Source organism: Equus quagga, chromosome 1 (genome assembly GCF_021613505.1).
Source record: "Equus quagga isolate Etosha38 chromosome 1, UCLA_HA_Equagga_1.0, whole genome shotgun sequence".
Taxonomy (NCBI): Eukaryota; Metazoa; Chordata; class Mammalia; order Perissodactyla; family Equidae; genus Equus; species Equus quagga.
The window spans coordinates 170,445,773-170,473,083 of record NC_060267.1 but is presented as its reverse complement, the minus strand read 5'-3'; the positions used below and the strand labels follow the sequence as shown (position 1 = coordinate 170,473,083).

The 27,311-nt window shown below is 34.7% G+C and overlaps 1 protein-coding gene across 2 annotated transcripts in view; it reads left to right on the top strand.

Moving 5' to 3' along the window:
* STAG1 (stromal antigen 1) overlaps window positions 1-27,311 on the top strand; it is a 366,619-nt gene that overhangs the window by 121,650 nt on the left and 217,658 nt on the right. For both annotated transcript variants that reach the window (XM_046647396.1, XM_046647405.1), the window contains one exon: window positions 4,526-4,690. In XM_046647396.1, coding sequence (XP_046503352.1) covers window positions 4,526-4,690 — 165 coding nt within the window. The remainder of the gene's footprint in view (window positions 1-4,525; window positions 4,691-27,311) is intronic.

The following is a 27,311-nucleotide window of genomic DNA, read 5'->3' as shown; positions in this document are numbered from 1 at the left end:
AAAGTAACATTTTCCCTCTCCTCTCTTCATACGAACACGTGTATGTGCTCATATACACACACACGTGCAAGCACAGTACTGAGAAGATAACCTATTATTCTTAATAGTGTGAGCACAGAAACAAGACTTGTTAGGAGGAGACAGGATGTAGAGTCGAACTATAAACAAGATGAATATGTGAAATAATGTTTTCAGACAACTTTAAATTGATCAATATGGCATGATTGTAGCCTATAAAGAGGACTCTGGTGTTGTAGATAACTGAACGGATTGTAATTGATAGCCTTACATGCCATGCTGAGGAGTTTGAACTTTAACTTGATGATTATGAGCATCAGAGATTAAATAAACAAGGAAGTGATGGGATTAGGTTTGTATTTATAAGGATTATTGTGGTTGTTGTATTAGGATAGAGTGGCATTGTCAATGGAAATATAATGTGAGGCACATCTGCAATTTAGTGTTTTCTAGTAAGTTACAAGAAATGGGGGAAATTAACTTTAATAATATAATTTATTTAACCTAATATATCTACAATATTGTCATTTCATCATGGAATCAGCATAAAATTAACGAGATTTTTTTTTTAATTTTTCCTCTTTCTCCCTAAAGCCCCCCAGTACATAGTTGTGTATTTTTAGTTGTGGGTCCTTCTAGTTGTGGCATGTGGGATGCTGCCTCAGCATGGCTTGATGAGCAGTGCCATGTCTACGCCCAGGATTTGAACTGGTGAAATTCTAGGCTGCCAAAGCGGAGCGCACAAACTTAACCACTCGGCCACGGGGCTGGCCCCTAATGAGATATTTTATGTGCTATTTTTCATAATAAATCTTCACAATCTTGTGGATGTTTTACACTTACCGCACATCTCAGTTTTGAGTAGCTGAATTTCAAGTGCTCAAGTGCTTGGATAGTGCAAGTATAGAGAATCAGTCAGGGTCTAGTCAGGAGACGAAATCCTTGCCAGTAATTTGAACAGAAAAGCTTAGTGTGAAGAATTATTAATTATTAAAAAGTCCTTAATAACTTCTCATCCAGGAATTGCAAATTAAGACAACAATGAGATACCACTATATACCTATTAGACTGGCTGAAATCCAAAAACCTGACAGTACCAATTTTCTGGCAAGGATGCAAAGTAGCAGGAACTCTCATTCATTGCTGGTGGGAATGCAAAATAGTACAGCCACTTTGGAAGACAGTTTGGCAGTTTCATACAAAGCTAAACATAGTTTTACCATATGATCCAGTAATCATCGTCCTAGGTGTACACAATTGATTTGAAAATTATGTCCACACGAAACCCTACATGTGAATGCATATAGCAGCTTTATTCCTAATTGCCAAAAATGGTGACCAAGATGTGCATCATTAGATAGATAGATGACAAAATGTGGTACATCCATACAATGGGATGTTATTTAGAAATAAAAAGAAATTAGCTATTCAGCATCTAAACGACATGGATGAATCTTAAATACATGTTGTTAAAGTAAAAGATGCCAGTCTGAAGAGGCTACATACTCTATGATTCCCATTATATGACTGTAAAAGACAAAACTATGTAGTGATGATAAAAAATTTAGTGTTTGCCAGGGGGAAGTAGCAGGGTTGATTGGGTGAAAAACGGGATTTTTTTTAAGGTGGATTTTTTTTAAGGTGGTGAAACGCTTCTCTGTGATACTGTAACTGTGCATACATGCCACTATGCATTTGTCAAAACCCATCCAATTTTACAGAAAAAGAGTGAATTTCATGAATACAGATTTTTAAAAATTCGTTTAGGAGGTTGGGGGATAGCAGAGTGAAATGTAGAATGAAATACAGCAATCTAAGCAAATGTTTGAAACAGTGTCACTGAAGGGAGTGGAGGAGGAGTTGGTCACTTAAGTAACTTTGGAAATGAGTCTGTAAGACCAAAGTCAACAGAACAGTACAGAGTATATATAAGCACTCTAATCTAGTTCATAAAGTTGTTTTCTATGGGGTATGGTGTAACAATTCTAATACTGCCATGCGTGTATACTAGTGGGAGCCAAGTTTCTCACTGTTGGAATGGGAGTTTATTGATAAGGAAAGGGAAGAGTTGTCCATGTGGGAATGGATTAAAGTTGGAGATACCAGTATGAATTTATGTTGATCTTAATATAGATAACAGATCATTACATACAGAAATATTTATCGTTAGATGTATACATACGGAACATATATTTCTTTGTCTGCTTCAGGGCCTAGAAGCAAGGACACTCAGTATCGAGGAGCAAGACCTCGTGCCCAGATCTTTATCTCTAATATCATTCTCCAGTAAAAGGAACCGAGGCTCCTTGGAGTATTGGCTGATTCTAAAATTGGAGAAGGGAATATGCAAGATGAGTCTAGATTAAATGTTATGCTGCCAGAAAGTAACCAAGTGCTAAACATAACATGCACTCTCTCCTTCTCTCTCTGATGGGAATATGTCAAATGGACACAGGAGCCTGCTGAAAGATCTCCCAGTGGCCAAAGGTGAAATAAGTTGAACAACAAAATACAATAATGTTGAATTACAATTGAAAGTGTAAGATAAATGTCGATAAGCCCACATTAGTATAAATGAATGAGTAGGTAAGAATAGACAAATCTCCCATACTGAAGAATTCCCATTACTATGTGTAAATGCTCACCCTTCAAAGAGGTGGAGCATAACTCCCCACCCCTTGAACATGGGATGCACGTAGTCACTTTCTTCCAGAGGATACCGCTTGGAAAGGGGAGGAAAAGTAACTTTACAGTGGAGAAATCTGGCAAACACTACCTCAGCCAGCTGATTAAGGTCAATATTAACAGTGATTAATCATGTTAACGTGATAACACATACCCTTGATATGAGATGATAAAAATGACACTTTATCTATCATATCGTCCTTCTGAAAGCTGTAATCCCAGTCTACTCTTGAGAAAACCATCAGACAGACCCCAGTTGAGGAATGTTGTACAAAATACCTGACAACTATTCCTCAAAACTATCAAAGTCACCATAAACCAGGGAAACCTGAAAAACTGTCACAGCCAAGAGGAGCTTAGGGAAACGTGATGTAAATGTAATAAGGTAATCTCGATGGAGTCCTGGAAGAGAAAAAGATCATTAGGCAAAAACTAAGAAAATCTGAATTAAGTATGAACTTTGTTAATATATCAATTTTGGTTGATTAATTGTAACAATGTCCCATACAAATGGTAAGATAATAATAGGAGTAACTAGATGTGATGCATGTGGGAATTCTCTGTACTGTCTTCACAATTTTTTTGTAAATCTAAAACTGTTATAAAAATAATTTATTTAAGAATAAGCAGTAAACTGTGTATTAATCCACACACAAAAATAGTTGTAAGGCTCCAAACTACTAAAAGGAGTGAAAGAGTACTATGAAGAACACAGAAATAGAAAATGAAGGGAGCAGATACCGTAAAGCAGGGAGACAAGCCTCTCCATGCTGTGCTTTTGTAGTGTTCCTTTGGTGCCCTCTGTTTACATAACCTAACACTGCAGCAGATGACAAAAGAGAAATGTTTACAGGGTCCAGCTCCAGCATGACAAAGTCAACTAAGAGTGGATTTGGAGATGAGGGGCAATAAATTGATGATTGAAACAGGCTATTATGAGAGTGAATTAAGTCTCTCAAAGAGAATATAAAGATTAAGAAGGAAAGATGCTCAGGAGAGAACTAAGGTAATGCTAGCAGGTAAGGAATACAGGGAGGGAAAAGATACCTGAAAGGAAAGGAAGAAATCACATGGCCTGTTGAGAGAGTTTCAAGAAATGTTATTACATTCAGCAACATTAATTGCATTGCTGAGTTTGGTGAAGCAGCAACTATGATGAGTTTATATATGAATGAAATTTATGGGAATAATAACAGCAACTACAAGCAGTTCTATCAAGTTACCTTTCACTCTAAAAGTGAAGCATAGATAAGATGGTAGCCACTGTTCACTTTTTTAAAAAATTGGGGACATGGGGTGAGATGTTAATTGAAGACTAAACTCCATCAAGGTAGGAGTGTTTGTTTTGTTTATTGCTGTATTTGTAGTACCTAGGATGGTTCCAAATATGTCCAGTGTATATTTGTTGCATGACTGGATGAGAAATACTTGAGCACTTTAGTAGAGGGAGAAATTAAATATATAGCATTTCCAAGTAAGATTTCTGAGGAAGTAGGAGAGTATTGAGGAAAGTATGAGGAAGGAAATGTCAAGAGGGAGCGTGGTTAAAGTGTTCAGTATTGGCATTATTGTTTTACAAAATTCTGAAGTTTTTTTTTTACTTTGTTTTCATGCCTCATGTAAATTAACTTCTGCTTTGCTGTTTGTGCTTTTTTTTTAACCACTGAAAGCAAGTTGTAAAACTTCCTTTGGTCAGGGATTATGTCTCTTATCTGTAGTAGTGCTAGCTGCCTTTCACAGGATCAAACATAATTTGAGATCATTCTGCATAAAGCATAATATGCCTGCATTTAATTAAATTTTTCCTCATCTTTTTATTCAGTCTACAAATAAGAAACCTCGAAAATCTCCAGGAGAGAAGAGTAGAATTGAAGCTGGAGTTAGAGGGACAGGCCGTGGAAGAGCTAATGGGCACCCTCAGCAGAATGGGGAAGGGGAGCCTGTCACATTATTTGAAGTGGTGAAACTGGGGAAAAGTGCAATGCAGGTAAATTTTCAGTGTTTTAATTTTATTTATAAAACAATACAGTCAATAATCTATCTGGAACCTGTTAGCGTATACATTCACATTTTATGTACTCTTGTTGGTTATGTAATCAAGAAATTTACAGGTTTTTCTTTGATTGTTTTGTAAAGAGTGTCAGGAAAGGCATTTTGTTTAATAGTAAGGTACACTTCAGGTTACATTGTGGCTGTGTAAAATGACTTGCATGTAATAGGAGCTGCATAGAATTTTTATTGCCTTATTAATTTTTTTTTTAGAATCTGACTTTATAAGTACCATATATGTACTGAAGAATATTTGAGAGGAGAGAGGGTATAAAAAAGCATTTCAAGTAGTGGATTAAGAATAACCACAATTAATATTTCATGGTTACTTTGTGTGTGTATACAATCTTTTATAACCTTACTCTCTTTTCTCTTTTCTCATTGACTCAACAAATATCATTAAATATTCTGCAATAGCACATTTTTATTGGCTTCTTACTAATTCATTGTAAGGGTAAATCATAATTATTTTACCGTTCTTTTAGTACGTCTTTATGGTTTTTCATTAGTATAAAGTTTATTCATTATTTATGTTTACATTGATACATCTTTTTTCATGTAAGAATACTAGAGGTGAAATTATTTAGTTTAAGGGAATTTCTTAACTGTGTGATATATAAATACCATTTTATTCTTCAAAAAATTAGGCTAGTTTATCTTCCACCAGAAATGTAGCTAACAATTAGTTGTTTTATATTTAAGAATTATTTGATAACATAGGTGAAAATTCATTATTTTAATGTTCATTTCTTTGCTCACTAATGATAATATGTTAAATTTTTTTATTTGATATTCCTTTGCTCATTTTTGATACTTCATTTTCGATTTAAGCTTGAAATTTAGGTAATTTATGAAATAGATTTATTTTTAGGACTAAAATCAGGCAACTTTTCATTAGTATACTTGCTATTTTTCATTTGTATTTCCTTTTGAATTCCTTAAGGGAGTGTAACGTTAATGCTTTTTATGTATGTTACAAGATATATTGAAGGGTCTTGTAATTTGCGTGGGAAGGGAGGGAGGTGGAGTAGTGAGATGACGCTAACTGGTAAAAGAAATATTGAATTCCCAGTTATCCAAAGTAATGGACAACCTATAAATTGCAAAAGTGTAATTTAAAATTAAGTGGCCTTTAGCATTAAGCTTGACAGTTTCTTGTTTTTTCCCCCTGAAGAAGATTGGTCCTGAGCTAACATTTGTGCCAGTCTTCCTCCACTTTGTATGTGGGTCGCTGCCTCAGCATGGCTGACAAGTGGTATAGGTCCGTGCCTGGGATCCAAAACTATAAACCCAGGCTGCCAAAGCAGAGTGCACCAAACTTAACCAGTATGTCACGGGGCTGGCCCCTTGACAGTTTCTTTATTACATTTTAATAGAAAAGTTGTTAACAAGGTACAGAAGTTGACTTTTGAGATCTACTTTATTGCTTCCCACCTTAAAGTGGAAATACAAGCAGAAAAATGAAGGAAGTTTATGTAAAAATTTTGAAATTTCATTTCAGTATTTTGCTTTCATTTTTTCATGTAAAACTGTATTTTGTAAGATATTTCTGTATGTAAAGATAATTTTAATGCATATTTTATTAAATCTCAATACTAGCTTTTATTTAATATGAACAAAATCTTTAATATTCAATTTTTAATATGAACAAAACCTAGTCATCTATATTTGAAACAAAATAATGACTAGTATAAGTTTTTTTTTCATCTGCTGTGTTCTATATTTTTAATCTACACTACTCTTCCATGACACTGCTTTATACTATTACTTTCTGCTTAAGTTCTTTTGCATCCACATTTTATGAAAGGTAAAGATTAGGAGTCAGGACCCTAGTGCTTTCCATAATTTGGTTTTAACCACCTTTTCAACTTTTTCTCACTATTGCTCTTTTGAAATCTGCCCCAAACATTTTTTACTTTGGTGTGATTTTTTATTATTCATATTTTATTTTTCCTTCCTATTTATATTCAAATTAATCTACAAAGTTGTGTAATTTTTTTTCACTCAAAATTCTGTTGTGGGCACTTTTCTGTGAATTTGCCTTATAGTTTTTAATATTTGTATACTATTCCCTAACATGGCTGTGCCATGATTTATTTATTTAACCAATTTTTACCTGGTCTGCTTTATTCTTAAAAAAAGAAATAAGTATATTTAAGATAACCATTTAAGAATAGTTTTATTCTATTAAAAATAGTACTACTTTCAATATCCTTATATATCCTTCTGAAATGTACACATGGAAGTATTTTTGTAACATAAGTTCCTGAAAGTGGTTGTTGAGCAAAGGGAATGCATGTTTAAAAATTTGGTAAGGGTCTTCTGTTGAAAGTGGCACACTCATTTCACTGTTATTTCCTAACTTCAAACATAAAATAATGATAGATAAAATATTAAAAAGAGAACACAGAAATTACTGAGTTTAGAAACTAAATGTTGCTGTGGTTTACATAGAAGAAAAACTATGAAGTGATGAACGGGATTCAGCTTAGGATGGAGAAGCAGATACTTGTAGCTAAGAGTTTGGCTTTTGTGTGTTAAAAGGACTGAGTGTTTCATGAAGAAAAGAGAAATAGAGTCAGGCTTATTACATGAAGCCAGAGCCTAACCTGAGTCTCCATACTTGTAAAGGAGACTGAAGAAAGCCACTGATAACTGCTGCATAGGCTAAGGCTTATGTTAGGGTGATCATATATCTCAGGTTACCCTTGATACTCCTACTTTATGCTTATCATCCATGTAGTTATAAACAGACATTCCTTTAATACTCAAGAGGGTCCTAGTTTGAATAATAACTTATACTGAAACCTCAATTATGGGAAATCAAGGGCTCAGGGAAGGGAGAATACAGATATAGTTCTTATAACCAGGACCTGAATTGGAATTTCTGCTTACTTGGTTGGTGACTGGGTCTGTAGAAATCACCAATATTATTTTAGAACAGTAAGTTGTAAGCTCACATTGTATGATCTAGTTCTACAGTGGAATGACCAGGATGAACAGAAGTAATCGGAAAAACATTAGATTGTGAGGGATGAATAGTAAAAGAAATAAATAAGCATATTTAACATGTTAGAGAAATGAAAGAAGAAATTCTGTCTAATACAGAAAGGGGCAAACTTAGTAAATTAGTTTTACTGAGGGAAGAAATAGCTGCATTACATGCCATCAAAGGGAGAATTTAGGAATTGGCATTCATTAGGCATTCATTTAGAATGTAGCCTAGAGAAATAAGTGAATATGAAAGAGCCGTTGAGTGATTTTTGTATGGATTGAAGGGTTCCAGAATATGCTAGGGGAAGAAATCGCAAGGAATAGAAGACAGAGAGTTTTTAAATAGATAATTTTGGAGAAATTTCCAGACACATTAACTCATATCCAGAGTTTGTTCTCAGAAGTGAGCAAGATAAGTGAAAATAATTACATAGCTATTAGTAGTTTGGTACAACTGCAGAATACTGAGGTTTAAAAGAAGATCTTGAGGGGCCAGACTGGTGGCATAGTGGTTAACTTTGCGTGCTCCACTTTCGTGGCCCGGGTTTCACAGTTTCAGATCCCGGGCATGGACCTACACCTGTTCATCAAGCTGTGCTGTGGTGTCATCAACATACAAAATAGAGGAAGATTGGCGTAGATGTTAGCTTGGGGCCAATCTTCCTCACCAAAAAAAAAAATAATAATAATAATCTTGAAATATGTCATCAAGGAATGCCTGACTTTGTCATCTGACTACAGTGTTGAGGTACACAAAATAAATTCCCTGTCTAAATTACATTATACTCAAAAGAGTGAAAAAGCACTTTTAAATAATTCATGTGATGAAGAGGAAATATACAAAGTTGAAATGTGAATGTTAGTGAAAGTAATGTTAGTGAAAATATTGGGGCTAGCTAAAGCACTACTTGGATAAATATACAGTGTTAATGTATTAATATTAGCAAAAAGTAGTAGAAACTAGGAAAAGGAAAACAGCAAGCCTAAAATAATTAGAGGAAAGGAATACAGGCATACCTCAGAAATACTGTAGATTCAGTTCCAGACTACCACAATAAAGCAAATATTACAATAAAAGGAGTCACACGAATTTTTTGGTTTCCCAGTACATATAAAACTTATGTTTACTGTATACTGTTATCTATTAAGTGTGCAATAGCATTATGTCTAAAGAAAGTGTATACCTTAATTAAAAAATACCTTATAGTTAAAAATTGCTAACTATCATGTGAGCTTTCAGCAAGTTGTATTCTTTTCGCTGGTGGAGGGTCTTGTAAAAAACAGAGTATCTATGAAGCTCAATAAAATAAGGCACACCTATATTAAAAGTAGAAATGGAAATTTAAAAAGTGGTAGAAAAAGTCAACTAAAAATATTAGCAGTTTGAGTTCAATACTTTTTTTTTCTCAGTTATTTTATTGAGGTTGTATTGGCTTATAACATTGTGTATTTTCAGGTGTACATTATTATATATCAGTTTCTGTATAGACTGCATCGTGGTCACCACCAGTAGTTTAATTTTTATCCGTCAACATACATTTGTGCCCCTTTACCACTTTTGCCCACCCCCCACACCCTTTCCCTCTGGTAACCACTAATCTCTTCTCTTTATCCATGTGTTTGCTTATCTTCCACATATGAGTGAAATTGTATGGTGTTTGTCTTTCTCTTTCTGGCTTATTTTGCTTAACATCTTACCCTCAGGGTCTATGCATGTTGTTGCAAATGGGATGATTTTGTCCTTTTTTATGGCTGAGTAGTATTCTGTTGTATATACACATCTTCTTTTTTTCCTTTATGAGGAAGACTGGCCCTGAGCTAACATCTGTTGCCAATCTACCTCTTTTTGCTTGAGGAAAATTGTCACTGAGCTAGAATCTCCGCTAATCTTCCTCTATTTTATGTGGGATGCTGCCACACTGTAGCTTGATGAGTGGTGCTGGGTCTGCACCCAGAATCCGAACCCATGAACCCCAGGCCACTGAAGCGGAGTGCAGACTTAACCACTATGCCGCCCTGCTGGCCTCAACCACATCTTTATCCATTCATCTGTTGATTGGCGCTTGGGTTGCTTCACTGGCTTGACAATTGTGAATATTGCTGCAGTGAACATAGGGGTGCATAAATCTCTTTGAATTGTTGATTTCAAGTTCTTTGGATAAATACCCAGTAGTGGGATAGCTGGTTCGTATGGTATTTCTGTTTTTAGTTTTTTGAGAAATCTCCATACTGTTTTCCATAGCTGCGCCAGTTTGCATTCCTGTGAGGAGTGTATGAGGGTTTCCTTTTCTCCACAACCTCTCCAACGTTTGTTATTTTTTTGTCTTGGTAATTATAGCCATTCTGACAGGTATAAGGGGATATCTCATTGTAGTTTTGGTTTGCATTTCCCTAATAATTAGTGATGTTGAACATCTTTTCCTGTGTCTGTTGGCCATCTGTCTATCTTTGTAAAAACGTCTGTTGATATCCTCTGCCCATTTTTGATTGGGTTGTTTGCTATTTTATTGTTGAATTGTATGCAATCTCTATCTGTTTTGGAAATTAACCCCTTGTCAGACACATGATATGCAAATATTTTCTTCCAGTTGGGGGGTTATCTTTTCATTTTGTTGATGGTTTCCTTTGCCTTGCAGAAGCTTTTTAGTCTGATGTAGTCCCGTTTTTGTTTAATTTTTCTTTTGTTTCCCTTGCCCGAATAGACATGGTATTCAAAAAGATGCTGCTAAGACTAATGTCAAAGAGTATACTGCTTACACTTTCTTCTAGGAGTTTTATGGTTTCAGGTCTTACGTTTGTCTTTAATCCATTTTTAGTTAATTTTGTGTATGGTGTAAGATAATGATGTACTTTCATTCTTTTGCATGTGGGTGTCCAGTTTTCCCAGCACCGTTTATTGAAGAGACTTTCCTTTCTCCATTGTATGTTCTTGGCTCCTTTGTCAAAGATTAGCTGTCCATAGATGTGTGGTTTTTATTTCTGGTCTCTCAATTTATTCCTAGATACTTTATTCTTTTTGTTGCGATTGTAAATGGGATTATATTCTTGACTTCTATTTCTACTAGTTCATTATTAGTGTATAGAAATGCAATGATTTTTCTGAGTTGATTTTGTTCCCTGCTACTTTGCTGCAGTTGTTGATTATTTCTAATAGTTTTCTGGTGGATTCTTTAGGGTTTTCTATGTATAGAATCATGTTGTCTGCAAACAGTGAGAGTTTCACTGCTTCCTTTCCAATTTGGATACCTTTTCTTTATTTTTCTTGCCTAATTGCTCTAGCCAAAACCTCCAGTACTGTGTTTAGTAGCAGTGGTGAGAGTGGGCACACTTGTCTTGTTCCTATTCTCACAGGGATGGCTTTTAGTTTTTCATCGTTAAGTATGATGTTGGCTGTGGATCTGTCATATATAGTCTTTATTACACTGAGGTGCTTTCCTTCTGTAACCGTTTTATTGAGAATTTTTGTCATAAATGGATGTTGGATCTTGTCAGATGCTTTCTCTTCATCTCTTAAGATGATCATGTGATTTTATTCCTCATTTTGTTAATGTGGTGTATCAAATTGATTGATTTGTGGATGTTGAAGCATCCCTGAGTCTCTGGTATAAATCCCACTTGATTGTGGTGTGTGATCCTCTTAATGTATTGCTGTATTTGGTTTGCCAGTATTTTGTTGATAAATTTTGCAACCATGTCATCAGCAGTATGGGCCTGTAATTTTCCTTTTTTGTGTTGTCTTTTTCTGGTTTGAGTGTCAGGATAATGTTGGCCTCATAGAATGAGTTAGAAAGCATTCTGTCTTCAATTTTTTTGGAATAGTTTGAGAGGGCTAGGTATTAAATCTCCTTTGAATGTTTGGTAGAATTCTCCAGGGAAGCTGTCTGGTCCTGGACTTTTGTTTTTTGGGAGGATTTTTGATTCCTGTTTCCTTGTGATTGATCTATTCAATTCTCTATTTCTTCTTGATTCCATTTTGGCAGGTTGTATAAGTGTAATAATTTATCCATTTATTCTAGGTTATCCAGTTTGTTAGCATATAGTCTTTCATAGTATTCTCTTATAATCCTTTGTATTTCTGTGGTATCCCTTATAATTTCTTCTCCTTCATTCCTAATTTTATTTATTTGAGTCTTCTCTCTTTTTTTTCTTAGTGAGTCTGGCTAAGGGTTTGTCAATTTTCTTTATCTTCTCAAAGACCAGCTCTTAGTTTCAGTCATCCTTTCTATTGTTTTATTAGCCTCTTTTTCATTTATTTCTACTCTAATTTTTATTATTTCCTTCCTTCTGCTGACTTTGGGCTTTGTTTATTCTTCTTTTGCTAGTTCTGTTAGGTGTAGTTTAAGATTTCTTATTTGGGTTTTTTTTGTTGTTTGCTGAAGCAGGCCTGTACTGCTATAAATTTTCCTCTTAGAACAGCTTTGCTGCATCCCATAATGTTGTATGTTGTATTTTCATTTTCATTTGTCCCTGGTTATTTTTTTATTTCTCCTTTGATTTCCTTATGGATCCAATGTTTGTTTAGTAGCATGTTGTTTAGTCTCCACATATTTTTGACTTTCCCAGCTTTTTTCTTGTTTATTTCTAGCTTCATGACATTGTGGTTGGAAAAGATTCTGGATATGAATTCAGTCTTCTTAAAGTTATTGAGGATTGTCTTTTTTCCCAAAATATGATCTATCTTTGAGACTGTTATGTGTGCACTTGAAAAGAATGTGTGTTCTGTAGTTTTTGGATAGAATGTTCTATATATAGCTATTAGGTCCTTCTGGTCTAGTGTTTCATTTAAATCTGCTAGTTCCTTGTTGAGTTTCTGTCTGGATGATCTATCCATTGATGCAAGTGGGGTGTTGAGGTCCCCTACTGTTACTGTGTTGAGGTTAATTTTTCCCTTTGGGTCTTGTAGTACATGCTTTATTTACTTTGGTACTCCTGTGTTAGATGCATATATATTCATAAGTGTTATTTCATCTTGATAGAATGTCCCTTTTACCATTATATACTGCCTTTCTTTTTCTCTCATTGTCTTTTTATCTTGAAGTCTGCTATGTCTGATATAAGTATGGCAACACCTACTTTCTTTTACTTGCCATTTGCTTGGAGTATCATCTTCCATCCTTTCACTCCGAGCCTACGTTTGTCTTTAAAGCTGAAGTAGGGTCTTGTTTTTTAATCCATCCAGCCACTCTGTGTCTTTTGATTGGAGAATTCAATCCATTTACATTTAGAGTGATTGTTGATCTATGAAGCCTTAATACTTCCGTTTTATCTCTTGTTTCTCAGTTGTTCTATATTTCCATTGTTTTTCTTCCTTTGTATTTCTGACTGCCATTTCAGTTTGGTGGTTTTCTGTGATGGTTTTCTCTTTATCTATGATTTGTGGTTCTGCTCTGACTTTTTTTACTGGTTGCTGTGAGGTTTGTATAAAAGATCTCATATGAGAGTCCATTTCCTGATAGCCTATCATCTCCATTAGTCTAGGTCGGTTCCATTCCAGTACTTCTGAGTTACTGAGGTTTTGGCATTAGAAATTCTTCTTTGTTATGAGGTTGTGACTAAATAGAAGTGTTTATAGCTACTTTTTTTTTTTACAGCTTTTATTTTTCCTCCTCCCCAAAGCCCCAGGGTACATAACTGTGTATTTTTAGTTGTGGGTCCTTCTAGTTGTGGCATGTGGGACGCTACCTCAGCATGGCTTGATGAGTGGTGCTAGGTCCACACCCAGGATCCGAGCCGGCGAAACCCTGGACCACCAAGGCGGAGCATGTGAACTTAACCACTGGGCCACTTTATAGCTACTTTTGATGCTTTCCTTTCCTTTATCTTTTATGTTATAATGAACTATTTGCCAGTTTGTTCTAATAGAGAGCTGCAATTTTCTGATTTTGTCTGTCTGTTTATCTCCTTGCTCAAAGCTTTGTAAACCTTTTCCTCTTTATTTCAGGTATCTGGGCTTCCTTCATCATTTCTTGTAAGGCAAGTCTAGTGGCGATGAACTCCCTCTGCTTTTGTTCATCTGGGAAAGCTTTTATTTCTCCATTGTATCTGAAGGATAGTTTCACTGGATAGAGTATTTTTGCCTGAACGTTTTTGTCTTTCAGTATTTTGAATATATCATTCCATTCTCTCCTAGCCTGTAAGGTTTCTGCTGAGAAATCCGCTGAAAACCTGATAGGGGTTCCTCTGTCAGTTGTTATCTTCTGCCTTGCTGCTCTTGATATTTTTTCTTTGACTTTTGTCAGTTTTACTAGTATGTCCCTTGGAAAACATTTTTTGCATTGATAAATTAGGAGTTCTCTTGGCTTCATGTACTTTAAGTCTAGTTCCTTCCCCAGGTTTGGGAAGCTCTCAGCTATTACTTCTTTGGGCGAACTCTCTGCTCCTCTCTCTTTCTGTTCTCCCTCTTGAATATGTATAATCCTTATATTGTTTTTCCTAATTGAGTTGGATATTTCTTGAAGAATTTCCTCATTTAAAAAAAACATCTTAGTTCTCCCTCCTCTCCACCTAAAGCATCTCTAGCTTCTTGTCCTCGAATTCACTAATTCTGTCCTCCATAATGTCAGCTCTATTTGTTATGGTTTCTAGATTATTTTTTTTATTGCATACATTGTGTTCTTCACATCCAGAATAACTGTAAATTTTTTTTAAGAGCTTTAGTCTGTTGAAATGTTCTTTCTGCTCATTAATTTTAATTTGTGAGCTCATTGAACTGTCTTTCTGAGTTTTCTTGTAACTCACTGAGTTTTGTTATGACCTCTATCATATTTTAAATTCTCTGTCACTTAAATTATAAATTTCTTTGACTTCACGATTAGTTTCTGGAGAGTTGTCCTGTGGTGCTGTTTGGGTATCCTCGGTTGGTTAGTGAATGTCCGTTTAGTTTTAATTTAGAGGGGAGAAACAAAAGGAACAGCTCACTCTGCCATGTTGCTCACATCACCTCCTCAATACATTTTTAAGACCTAGAGATTTTTTCTTAGGAATACAAAGATGATTTAATATTAGAAAATCTTTTAATATACCAAATAATCATGTTATGGGGGAAAAAACCTTACCTTTCTCTGAATTAATATAGAATGTTTAGAAAAGTCATAGCTGATATTCATGATGAATGATAATTCTTGATGAACTAGGAATAAGAAGGAAGTTCCTTAGCTTTGTAAAGGTTATCTCCCAAAAACCTGTAGCTCACATCACATCATTTTTAACAGATAGTTAGATGTATTCACAGGACCAATCAGTAGAGTATTGACTACTGTTCAATACATTATACAGTAAAATAAGAAATACAAGTGTAATCATTGAAAAGGAGCATACAAAATTGTGTTTTTACAGAGTATACAATTGTTTATGTGGAAATTTCAAGAGAAACTATAGTCTATTAGAAGTAACAAGAGTGTTGAGCAAAATTCCCAGAGAGAAAATTCACATTAAAAAAACCAGTACCCTACTGTATAGCAGTAATAACCAATTAGAACATGTAATAGGAATCAAGAGCCCTTTCAGTAAAGTATAAAAAAACTAAATAAAATTTTGTGTGGAACAGAATAAAATACTATTTCATGCTCATCATATTGAGTAACATAGAAAAGGCTGGAAGATTCTAAGAATCATTAAGGGTGTAGACTACCAACTAGTACAAATCTGTATAACCCTTTTGGAGAAAAATTTGGCAGTATCAAGAAAAGTTGAATGACCTATCTGTTTTTCATTCATTCAGTAAATATTTAATGAGTGCCTACACTGTGGCAACCACACTTTTTTCTTTTTCTTTTCTTTTAACTGAGGGTACTTTGAAGAAAAGCAATTCAATTCCTAGATCTAACCTGTAGAGAAATTTTTGTGTATGCTTATAAGTGAGGCAAGTACAGGAGTTTTTATTGCTGCTTTGTTAGTAATAGCAGAAAGAAAAAAGAGACAAAACCTAAATGTCTATAAACAGACAATTGATAAGTAAAATGTGGTATATTCAAATACTTAAATACTTTATGACAGTTAAAATTAATGAACTAGAGCTCTGGGCACCATGATGGGTAACGTATAAACACATACATAAGATTATATAACATCAAGTTACTTACTGAAAGAGGATAGGAGAAAGAATGGGGCTCGACCGGTGTGTATGGGATGCTGCAGCTGTAATTGAAAAGAAGCAAAAAGAAACAAATATGACAGTAAAATATTGTGTTGTTGAATCTGAATGTTCCATACCTTCTTGTCTATCTTGTTTATTTTCTTATTTGAAATAAAAGTAGATAGGTGTTTCTGAAATGCTTCCTAAAAGAATGGCTTCTGTAGTCATTATGTTTGAAAAATGACTATATCCCTTCCCCTTTTGGAGAGTTTTAAAATGTGAAGGCTTTCATAAGATTTGTATTAAAGAACCTGGTTTCTTTTGTTTATCCAGCAGTCAACAAACCCTTGATTCTTACAACTATTTATGCCCATTCTGTCTTTTTAGTCATTTCTCCCTATGAGAATTGTACAGAATCAATTCCACTAGCTTAACAGACACTTATTACGCACTTCTTATATTCAGAGGCTGTGTTAGATAGTGCCTGCAAGTACAGAAATAAAATCACAGTTCTGTCCTCATGGAATATAATCTCATGAGAAATAGATATTAGAGAATACTTTAGTAAGAGAGATACACATGGTCACTTGAAAACACTGAAAATTCACTTAGGCCTATCTAGATGACAGCATCATGGAAGGCTTACCTGGATAGATAAAACTTGAAATCAAGACTTGAAACATGAATGGGAGTTAGCTAGGTAGTAGCAGAGGGCATTTCTTATAGTAGAAACAGGACTTGCAAATATGAAATCTATACTCTAACCATTGAGGGCATAAGATGCTCTAGTAAAAGTGGAGCTAAGAGAGAGGCTAGATTCTGAACATTGAATGTTTTGACTTTTTGTGAAATTGATGAGACTTTAGAAAGAAAATGATCATATTAGCTTTTTTTAGAGGAAGTGACAGATTTTACAAATATTAATGATTCTGAAAGTTGAGAAATAGGAAGGAATCTAAGGTTATTTTTAGTTGTTTGACTTCTTGGTGTTCACTGAAAGAAAATTTGCAAGAGTATAGGTGTTGAAGGATGGGTATGGGAATAGTTTGGTTTGGACATTTTGACTTTTAGATGCATGACACCGAATACATGCTGAATTTCAGAACATTCAAGCTATTTATTTACTCTAACTGATATTTGTTGCTTTAGTAGTTACAAGTTTAGTAGCATTTAAATGCATTTCTATACTCCATTGGCATTTTCATTTTGTACCTCTAGATGTCAGCTGAAAAAGTTGGACTACAGGTTATTTATTCAAGAAAAATTCATTGAGATCTGATTGTTTCAGGCATTGGGTTAGGTGCAATATGAACTAAACTTGTCTGACCCATGCCCTCATAAGCTTTCTAATCATAAAAGGGAAAGGAAATCTTACATACCACTTAGATGATCTGTTAATATATCATTACAAAACTGTTGATTAATGCTTAAAAAAACCTCCCTTTGGATTTAGGGTACTGATGATAACTTATGTGAATAAGGAATTGGAGTCAGCCTATAAATGAAGTATACTTAATGACACAACTTGATCTTCTATTTGCTTTGGACAGATGACTCCAAGGGTAAAACTGATTGTGTCCATTTAAGTATTATTGGGAAGGACATAGGTGTCTTACTGGATAGTCTGTAATCAGTCATTCTCTCTCTCTTTTAGGGAGGAAGCTTTGTACTAATGTTAAAGAAAGCTATGAACTTTTGTAGGACATTGATTTCTTCTAGTCCCCAACTTACAAATGAGTTTGATGCCAAATCTCAAGATATCATATGCAGAAGTATTCTCCTGTAAGATTTAGCTGGGCAAGTTTTAGTCTGTGACTACACCAAGGAAAGCTTATTAAAATCTCACCTGTTAGCTTGTGTTTGAACTGACACTTGGATAGTGGCTATACAGGAATTGTATGCATTTCTGAGCTATTAATAGAATGAATAAAAGTGTTTATAATTGTTGAATTTCTGAATGTTCACTGAAAAGATTAAAAGTTTCAAGAAGTATTAAAATGGCTTAAGAATATCTAAGAAGTATGAGTGATTATAAAAGAAATGCTGATGAGATGTTAGAGGGGAGAACAAAATACACTATTGACTGAAATGAAACTTTAACTTTGTTTAATGAAACGAAGATGACCAGAAAATATTGAAGGAAGGGAATACTGCAGTGAAGATGAGGAGTCAAACCTTATAGAAGTAAGCACGTGTAAGTATTTGAATAGAATCAATATATGAGTGTAATACAGGAAATATATTTATAGCTGCGACCACTACAATCTAAGATATTGGGTACAGGATTTAAAATCATATAATAAAATGTTAAAACTTTCTTTCTGATTTTTAACATCATAATAAAATAATTTAAATTTGATATAAAAATCGTTTTTGTTAATTTTACCTGAAGGTGGAAATAGAACACTGAAAATAACAGGTGTTTAAACAAGATAGTTTATTTCTCTCATGCGTAAAGGACCATAGATAGGTGGTCTTTTCCATGGCAGCAGGTAGATTGTCAAATAATTGAATTTTTTAATACTGTAATAGTCACTACAGTATACATGATCATAACTTAAGCACCTGTACATTTTGATGTTTTTCAAAAATGAATTTTACATATAAAAAAAGGAAGAAGCTGTGAGGGCAACACAATTGTAGACTCTCATGCAGCCAGCGGGCATTGGGTCCTGTTCTAAACCCGATGAATATCTTTCTATCATGTTCGATTTTCATACCTCTGTCCGGACCCTGGTGGGGAGTCTGGGCCTAATGTTCGTACTAATGGTGACAGCCAGCCACATCACACTTCATGTGTCCCATGAATAAGTTGATGTTTTAGGAGTTGGGGTGGAGGGTGAGAGTGCTGGTTGTGCCAGGTGCTGGGCTCTTAAAGTGAACTGCTCCATTTTAGGCTTGTTAGTTCCTGCAGATAAAGGCGTACGTGAGGGGCCACAAGAATGGCCAGAGCCTGGTGAAGACTAACAAGCATACCTTTGTGGATGTTGATTACCTATACAACCTCAAATGTGACAGAAATGGTGTTTGAAGGCCCACCAGTGCAACCAGATATCATTGTGCTGGTGGGTGAGCCTGATGGGCATCCATGGTTTGGAAAAGGAAGACCTGAGCCTACAAGACCAATATCCTTCTTGCAAAAGCCTTGCTGCCAGAATGCCTGTGTCTTTAAACTGAGACTGCGAAGCTGAGCTGCAGTGGCGCTTTTGTGATTGCTGTTGGCTACATTCCAAGTACGTACTGGTTGTACACTACAAGCAGCCCACTGTCTATTAAGCAGCAGCAGACCTCTCAGAAGACCCTCGATGAGATGGACATTGCTGGCTCTGCCTATTGTGAGAGGAGAGTTAGGGATGAATGATTCTTTCTGGGTGATAGCATTGTCACTATTCACTTCTGTGGAGGTTCCCTGCTGGTAATCTCTACATGGATAAGAGATCCACCCCTCCAGTCCCCTACCCCCCCAACCCCCATGAAACATTTGGCAACTACTGCCAGTGTTGTCATTGTAGTGGTCCTGGTGGCCATTTGCAATCCTGTGAGCACCATCAGGAGGAAGTTGAGGAAATACAAGAAGGTAGGGATCAAGGACTGGGGGAGTTGACTGTATAATCCAGGATGAGTCCATAGTGGGGAGGGTAAAGGGACCACTTCAGGATGATACTTGATTCTTGGCCCAAAACAGGTACTTCCTCTACCACCATCTCTTCCTTCCTTCCCTCCTAACAGTTCTGGTCCCAGGGCTACCTCTCTTTCTGGCTTTATGTCCCAACCTCTCTTGAACAATTATTTCTAATAGCACTCCTTCTTTCTCTCCATCCAGGGATGAGAAATCTAACTTTGTAAAGTAAAGGTAGACACAAGAGGTCTCCATTGAATGATATCTTTGATTATGTTTAAAAGAGCGGGTTAAGATAATGTCTCAGGATCATTTAAAATGATGGAATACCTTTTGAAGGCTTAAATGATTTTAAGTGAGAAATAGTGCTTTTCTTTCTTGAGTTTGTTACTTTGATTAGCTCTATCTCATTACGAAGGAAAGATTAGCGTTTCATCCTGAATTATCTACTAGTTTACTGTAGTCTTCCTGATGAGAAGAAAATCTGGCTTTATTTGGACTTGTATAATAGCCATATAATTCTTGTTATACCACCATCACATATGCTGCTCGCTTAAGAGAATCATAGTGCATAAACACATTTCTTTTGGAGAAGAGACTCTGTCCAGAAACTGCCACTGTTTATTCTGCAGCTCACCTTTATTACAGCTGATATTAGTAATGTTGTATTATATAAAAATGTTTGTACAAATTTTGTCTTTGGTAATTTTTGTGACTGTCTTAATATAACAAATTTAATAGAATTTATGAAGGAGACATAAAGCAAAAGATAGAGTTTGAACTTGTATCAGATTATGCCCCCCAAAACAACCTTGTTTTTGTTTTTTTTTTTTTTTGATCATGGGGGAGGTTGTACATAAGAGGCAGATGAAATGAATGGAACTTCACAAATACTAATTGGATGAATGAAGTAGTTACATCCGCCAAGGTATTATCAAACAAGGCACGTATCTTAGAATCACAGTATCTTAATTTGATCTTCAGAAATGTTCAATTTTTATAGCCCATGGTTTTCCCCACCAATGATTATGTTTTTATACAGTCATTTTTGTTGATCTCTTTTAGAGATTCAGCTGGATTACCTTTAAATGCCTTCATTGTTTAAGCTCCACGGTCACATCTCATCTTGTGCATATCTTAAACTCACATTTGGAACTGGTCCAGGATATTTCACAGGCAATTTAGTACCTTAAAACTCTTAGGTTATTTAAGAGCAAGAGTAAGAAAGTTCTAAACATAAAGTGCATTTCTCCCATTTTTTTGTGTTTAGTTATACAGTATTTTAATTGTTGTTTTTTGTTTCTCAAAGATATGTGTAACTTGCATATATCTACTGATTACCAACCTCAGTAGAAAAATGAGCAAGTGAAGAGAGAATTGTTTTGCTGTTTGAGAAATATGTTAATATTTTTATGAGAAAAGATTTGACATAAAAATTATTTAACAAATATCTGATTCTCCCTGAGTTTAATTATCTTTAACTCTTGCTTTAACCTAATAACATGCATGATTAACTGTAGGCTAATTTTTTTTTAAGCACTTTAGTCCTGATTTCTCCCACTTTTCTAGAATGAAAAGTAATATATAGACTATACACAATGTTTTAGGGCAGAAGATGTAACCTGCTTATTTTCATTTAATAGCTATTTGAAAATCCTCAAATGGTAGGTTAATATTTACTTTTCTTTTTTTCCCCCCCTGTAATTAGAATGTCTCTCTGAAATTAACTTTGTGGCTATTTTAACCTGTTCCCAACAATTCTAGCAGCTACATAAGTTAGAGTAATAGTACATGCTGTAAAAAATAAACACGAGATATTGGTGGCTTATCTCGATAGACATTAATTTCTCATTTATGTAACTGTCCAAATACCAGAATTAGTGGTAGACATCTTTCCTTCATATGGTGATTCAGGGATCCATGCTCCTTCCATTTTTCTGGCTCCTCTTTCCTCTAGAGCCTCAGTCTTGTTTGCATTCATTGGGTGGAAGAGGAGAGAGAAAGGAGCAGTACCTACTTCTTAGAAGCTTTTGGCCCCTCTGTTTACATTCCACTGATGGAAACTTACCACATACTAAGGTGAGCTGGGTAATGTAGTCCATGGCTGGGTAATTGCTTCCCCACTTTAGGACATACTGTGGAAGGGAGAACACAAATTTGCCACACTACAGTTACTTTTAGATAATTAGTGGGAAGGTATGCATAAATATTTTGATTTTGTTTCATGTCCCCAAAACTCAGTAAATTATAGTGCTAGCATAAGAGCATTAACTACCTGTAAATTATTTAGAACTAAAGTTCTAAAGGAAATTAGGAACTCTAGGAATTTTCACAGCCCTATTCAGTTATATCCAAGGTATCTACTATTTTTCACGTTTAGCTTTAATGAATACATTGCTGCTGTTATTTTTTGTGTACTTGCTGATGTCAAGCTTGTGGCTTTAAATTAACTTGGGTGTTTCAGATATTATTAATTCCCTTCATGATATATCCCCTAAATAATCTTCCAAAGGCATCATCCACAGATATATCACATTTTATACAGACGGTCTAGGGCATATCAAGTAAATAAACATATGATTGTTGTTGTGTTTGTGATTATGATAAATATATATTTTTATATATATTCATGATACAATTCAGAATGCATCTTTTAGTGGGCTTAATGTTACTATTCTGTAGAATACTCTATTTTGTATTTGTAGATACTGTATTGAGTATATATGTGTATAGTGGTTTTATTTTATTGAGTCCTTTTTAGAAAAATGGCCTTTATGTACATATTTATATGTATTTATATTATTGTTTATAGATGTTTAAATATATTAAATATTGTGCTTTCTACTATTTTTATTTTAAAAGAGGGACCTAACTTATTTTAATGCTTCTGGCCAAAATACCTTGCTTATACTGTAAGAAAGAATTAAATACAACAAACACATGAATAAAGATATATCAAGTTATAAATGAGATTTCTTAAGATTTCTTCTGTTGTCCACCTCAGCATATTTGGATTGAGTGTGCTTATGCTGTTTCTTACTCTATACGTTAACTTTAATCATGTATAAAGCAGAGCCCTTCCCCCCAAATTTTCACAATTTGTTTCCAGAGTGCTGAAGAAAGTTATATATATGTTGATATAATTCCTCATTATTTGCTAGGCTTTGGTCCTGAGCCTTTGAGATAAGAAAACAAAAGAGATTTATTTTCTCCTGGTGAGAACCTTGATCTAGTACAGAATTTCTTAACCTGGAGTCAATGCTAGAATTTTTGGCAGGCAGGAACATAGATGAGGAGAATGGTAAAAAATTTGGAATTGATTTTAAAGAAATAAGTCAAGAGAGAAAGCTGATCTAAGATATTTAAAAAGATTGTTAATGGCATTGAAGGCTAAATTTGTAGCAGTGCCACTTCATATAAATTGTTCGATTTTCCTCCTCCCGCTCTGTAACCAAATATTAAAAATGTGAATTTACTGTTCTGTAAAAAGAAGAAAAATTTAAGTTGTGATTGGTGCCAGGAACTCCTTTTCAGTAGTTGTGCTCCCTTGAGGCTTCTGAATTACTTGAAATAAGACAAAGACTGATCTGGCATGCATAGTCTTAGGAAGTTTTTGTAGATGTTCTGTTTGCAGCATCATTGAGTTAGGATGTGAATGTCTCCTAACTGACTGTAGAAAGGACCACCTGAACATATATCCTCCAGAAAGTTGAAAATTCCATATTTCCTATTAAAACCCCAGCCATCACACATCACTCAGTTACGTTTGCCATATTGTGTTCCTTGCTAGCTTCTTCTTATGGACTCTGTCATCTTGTGACATTATACTTGATTGTGCTTAGGTCTTTGCTTCCTATCCATTTTAAATAAATCTGACAAATATTCTATATTTGTACTAAGATCCTGTATTTCAACTAAGAAAAGTATGATTAACACGACTGGACAGAGTTAAATTTGTTTATGAATATACTAGGATTTCATGATTTAGGTATCTTGATCTCAGAAGACACATTAAAAACAAATATTCAATGCTTTGAAAAAATCGTTGCCAACTTTATGATGACAACTCATGCATTAACAGCAAGACGGGTATATTTTCACTAAAATTCTGTCGTACTAATCCATGCCATCATGTCAACCCATATATTTTAGATTTGTCTGCTATGATATCACTTCCTGATCATACAGAGCCAGCCATTTCACACCTTTTTCTCACACTAATAGCAGATTATTCTTCAGTTATTAAACACTGGCAGGTTTTTCTCTAAAGAAGTTATTTTTAAAATCCTTTCAGAACCACTTGGCTTATAAAATTTTTCTGATATTTAGTCTCTTTGTAAATTCCAGAAAGAATTGATCAATCTGGAGTAAAATGGAGGAGAAGAAAAAAACTAGGATAACTTTAACTCTAAGTTTTCACTGCTTGAGCAGAGATTCTAGAATAACCACCAATATATTGGTGGTTGAAGTCAGCCTCAACATAAGGCAGTTGACTAGCAAGAGATTGAAATGATGTACTGTAGGATTTAGGACAGACTTTTTCTAGCGTAATTATTAAAGCACTGTCTTTCACCGTATAAGTCTTCTGGTTTGTATGATAAATTGTAATGACATCCCAAGAATAGGTAAGGAAATGAACTCAAGATAAAGGAAGAGGTTAGAGGACTAAAGTTCTTGATGAGACTTGAAAAGCATAGTGTAGGTATAAGGGGTCACGTGCCAAATGGACAGGGACTTGAGATCATACTAGATAGTAGAGAAATTTAATGATTTCAGAGGAAAGTTCTAGATGTCTTGGATGTGAATGGAGAGTTTGAAGTAAAAATATTGATGATTTTCAGACCTACAGAAGTAAAAACTATGGATCTTAAGGTATTGGATATATCTTCAATAAGGATGATGAAATGCCTCAGGATGATGGCTCTATTAGGGAAGAGAGGAAGACTATGAACCAGGATACAAAGGTTTAGTGACTGGGATGGAGGGAGAGAAGACTCAAGAGGCTAATAATATATCACAAAAGGGAGGAGTGGTAATAGGAAGGTAAGCCACCTGGCAAGGGTCTTAAAGGCTGATCAGTTTTGAATGCTGTTAGAAATAGGGTGGCTTATAAATGACAGTAGCTAGGAGACAGCAGTTATTATACAGCACAAAAAGGAAGTATGGTAGTATTCTGAGGCCGCAGGGAGAACAGCCAAGTTTCAGATTGGGCCAAGGTGGTAGAGGCAGATTTTGTGAACTGGTTGAATGTGTAGAGGGGTTTTACAGTGAACTGCTAGTTCCAGATGCTTTCAGAGGAAATAGCTGGGAAGGAAGATCAGTGGAAGAGTGAAGAGAAAGAAAGCAAGAGCTGTCTGGTATTTTAGAGAAGAGGAAAAAACCAGGATAACTTTGTGTTTTTAATGGTTATAGATGATACAGATTACATAGTTACTTTAGAAGATGTATTGGCTTCATGATTCAGAATAAATTTGACTTAAAATTTTTTGAACATTCACTGCAGGCTCTAGGTGTTTTTCGCTTTGATTGACCCATAATTGACCCCCAGTATTCTATAGTGGGAAAAATACCACACTGTTAGAAGGCAAAAGTAGAAGGTTGTCATTATCTGGCTGGAATGGTCTTGGGCACGTCACTAAACATCTTCCACTGATAAGTTTCCTTATCAGTAATTGACAGCTTGCTTTATTAAGCTTCTTGTGGGAATCAAATGAGGCTGATTTGTATCACTATATTGGGATACAAACTGTTTTACTTGGGTTTATGATAAAATTCAGAGCTCACATTTCAGTGGGCTTAGTCTGGTTCTGTTTCTGCAGAATATCGTATTTTGTATTTGTAGATATTGTATTGAGTTCTAGAATACATTATGTTAAAATTTAGGTTAAGGCTGGAAAAAAGTTAGAAGGAGAAGGATCGCAAGAAGTCATGTTTTGAGCCAGGAAAGACCTTGCCAAGCATGTGTAATGTCCCTTAACCCAAATTAATCATATTCTTTTTAAATGTGTATTAGAAAATTTACCTAAGAAACTGCTGCTTAGAATAAGATGCTTAGGTTAATAAAAACAACTCATTTGGACATTTTTAGTTCGTTTCTTTTGATACCATTATCTCTCATAGTGAGGAAGTGATGTGGCTATACAAAGAAGCATAGCAATTCAGAATGGTACCACAAATTCTTTGACACTAATTCACACAAAAGAGAAAAATAAAGGCATGTAATGAGTGTCTCTTCCTCCTTTTTTGGGTTTATTCCTTTACTAAATGTTGACAACCCTTTGCTTATCTCTCAAATTATATTTTGACATTTTCTGGTTTATGAAATGACAAACATCTTGAATCACTAATTTATCGAATCCAAACTTAAAGTCTGACATCATACCATTAACAACTAGCAGAGGACATTTTCTCTTCAGTTTTCCATTATCAGCTCCTGCTGATGGCTTACTGAAAAACAGGTGGTCAGAGTTAACTGTTATTTGAAAAGCATCTGTTCAATGTGAGGCAAACTCCCTCAGCTTTCCTCTTCAAATCAAGTTTAATACACAGACTTCTCTCATACCAGATACTAGCTATCTGCTTATGATAGGCTTGTGTCCCCCTTAACCCCCCCAAAAAGAACAAGATTAAATGTTTTGGGGTATCAGAAACTATGGCAAGCACTTTTTGTATCCACTGTACCACCTTCCACAGTAAAATGCATATAGTCAGCACTTAGTAAATAGTTGGAAAGTGATCACCTTTTGGATGTATAATTTTTAAAAGATTTATTGCTTTTTGATTTAGCTCATATAAACTCTAGTCAGAAATTTAGAAAAATTTTTAAAGGAGGACAGAAAAGTATCACCCATAATCATAGTTTTTAATATTTTGGTGTATTTCTGTTTGGAGTTTGTTCTAGGCTTATATTAAAATTACACCTGTTTTATAAAAGTAGAATGATTAATTTTTTCCATTGTTGGTATTCCTTGAATACAGGACATTTTAATGCATAGTTTTTCGTAATTTGGAGCATTTACATTTCCCTTTTGATTACTTTCATTTTGATTGTTTTATAATTGTTCATTATCATAAATAAAATTAAACATTTAGAAAATCTTGATGCTCATATCGTTTTCTTAGGATTTATGTAACTAGGGCTACTGGGTCAAAATACATTATTTTAAAGGCTTTGTATAAATATTACCAAATAGCTCTCTATTCCTATCAGCTTTGAAAATAACTACTTTGCAAACCCTTGGGAACACTGAGACTCATTTAAAAATAGTGTTTGTCATTTTGAAGACCAAAATGGTAGCATTTTGAATTCCCAGGAATGTGTGTTTCTTTGATTAGAAGAAAGTCACGTTACATTTTTCCAGAAATATTTATTGTCCATTTATGTTTCCTTTAAAAACCTTTAAAAATTCATTGCATATAGTAGAACACTAATCAAAATCTTAGAGATTGTCTTTGAAATTGCTGAAGCGAGTGAGAAGAACAAATTATGCCTAAGTGGCCAAGAAAATTCTGAAAATGAAGAATAGCGAGGGACTCAGTCTGCCAATTAGTAGACTGTATCATAAAGCAACAGAAAATATTATTATTGACGCGGCACCTGGCAGATGGATCAGCTGAACACAGACCTAAGTGTATATGATAATAATTTAACGTTAAAAATTATGTCCTTGCCTATTCCTTTCTCTTTTATAGTTGACAATTGATTAACAGCTTGGAAAAAAACAGATCTTTACCTCATACCATACACCAAAGTCTAGATGTAGTAAAAAATTAAATATTAGCAATAACATAATAAAATAATTAGAAAAAAATTTAGATGAAAAATTATTGGATTTGAGAATTCTGAAATTATAAAAGCAAATGTTTTACTCA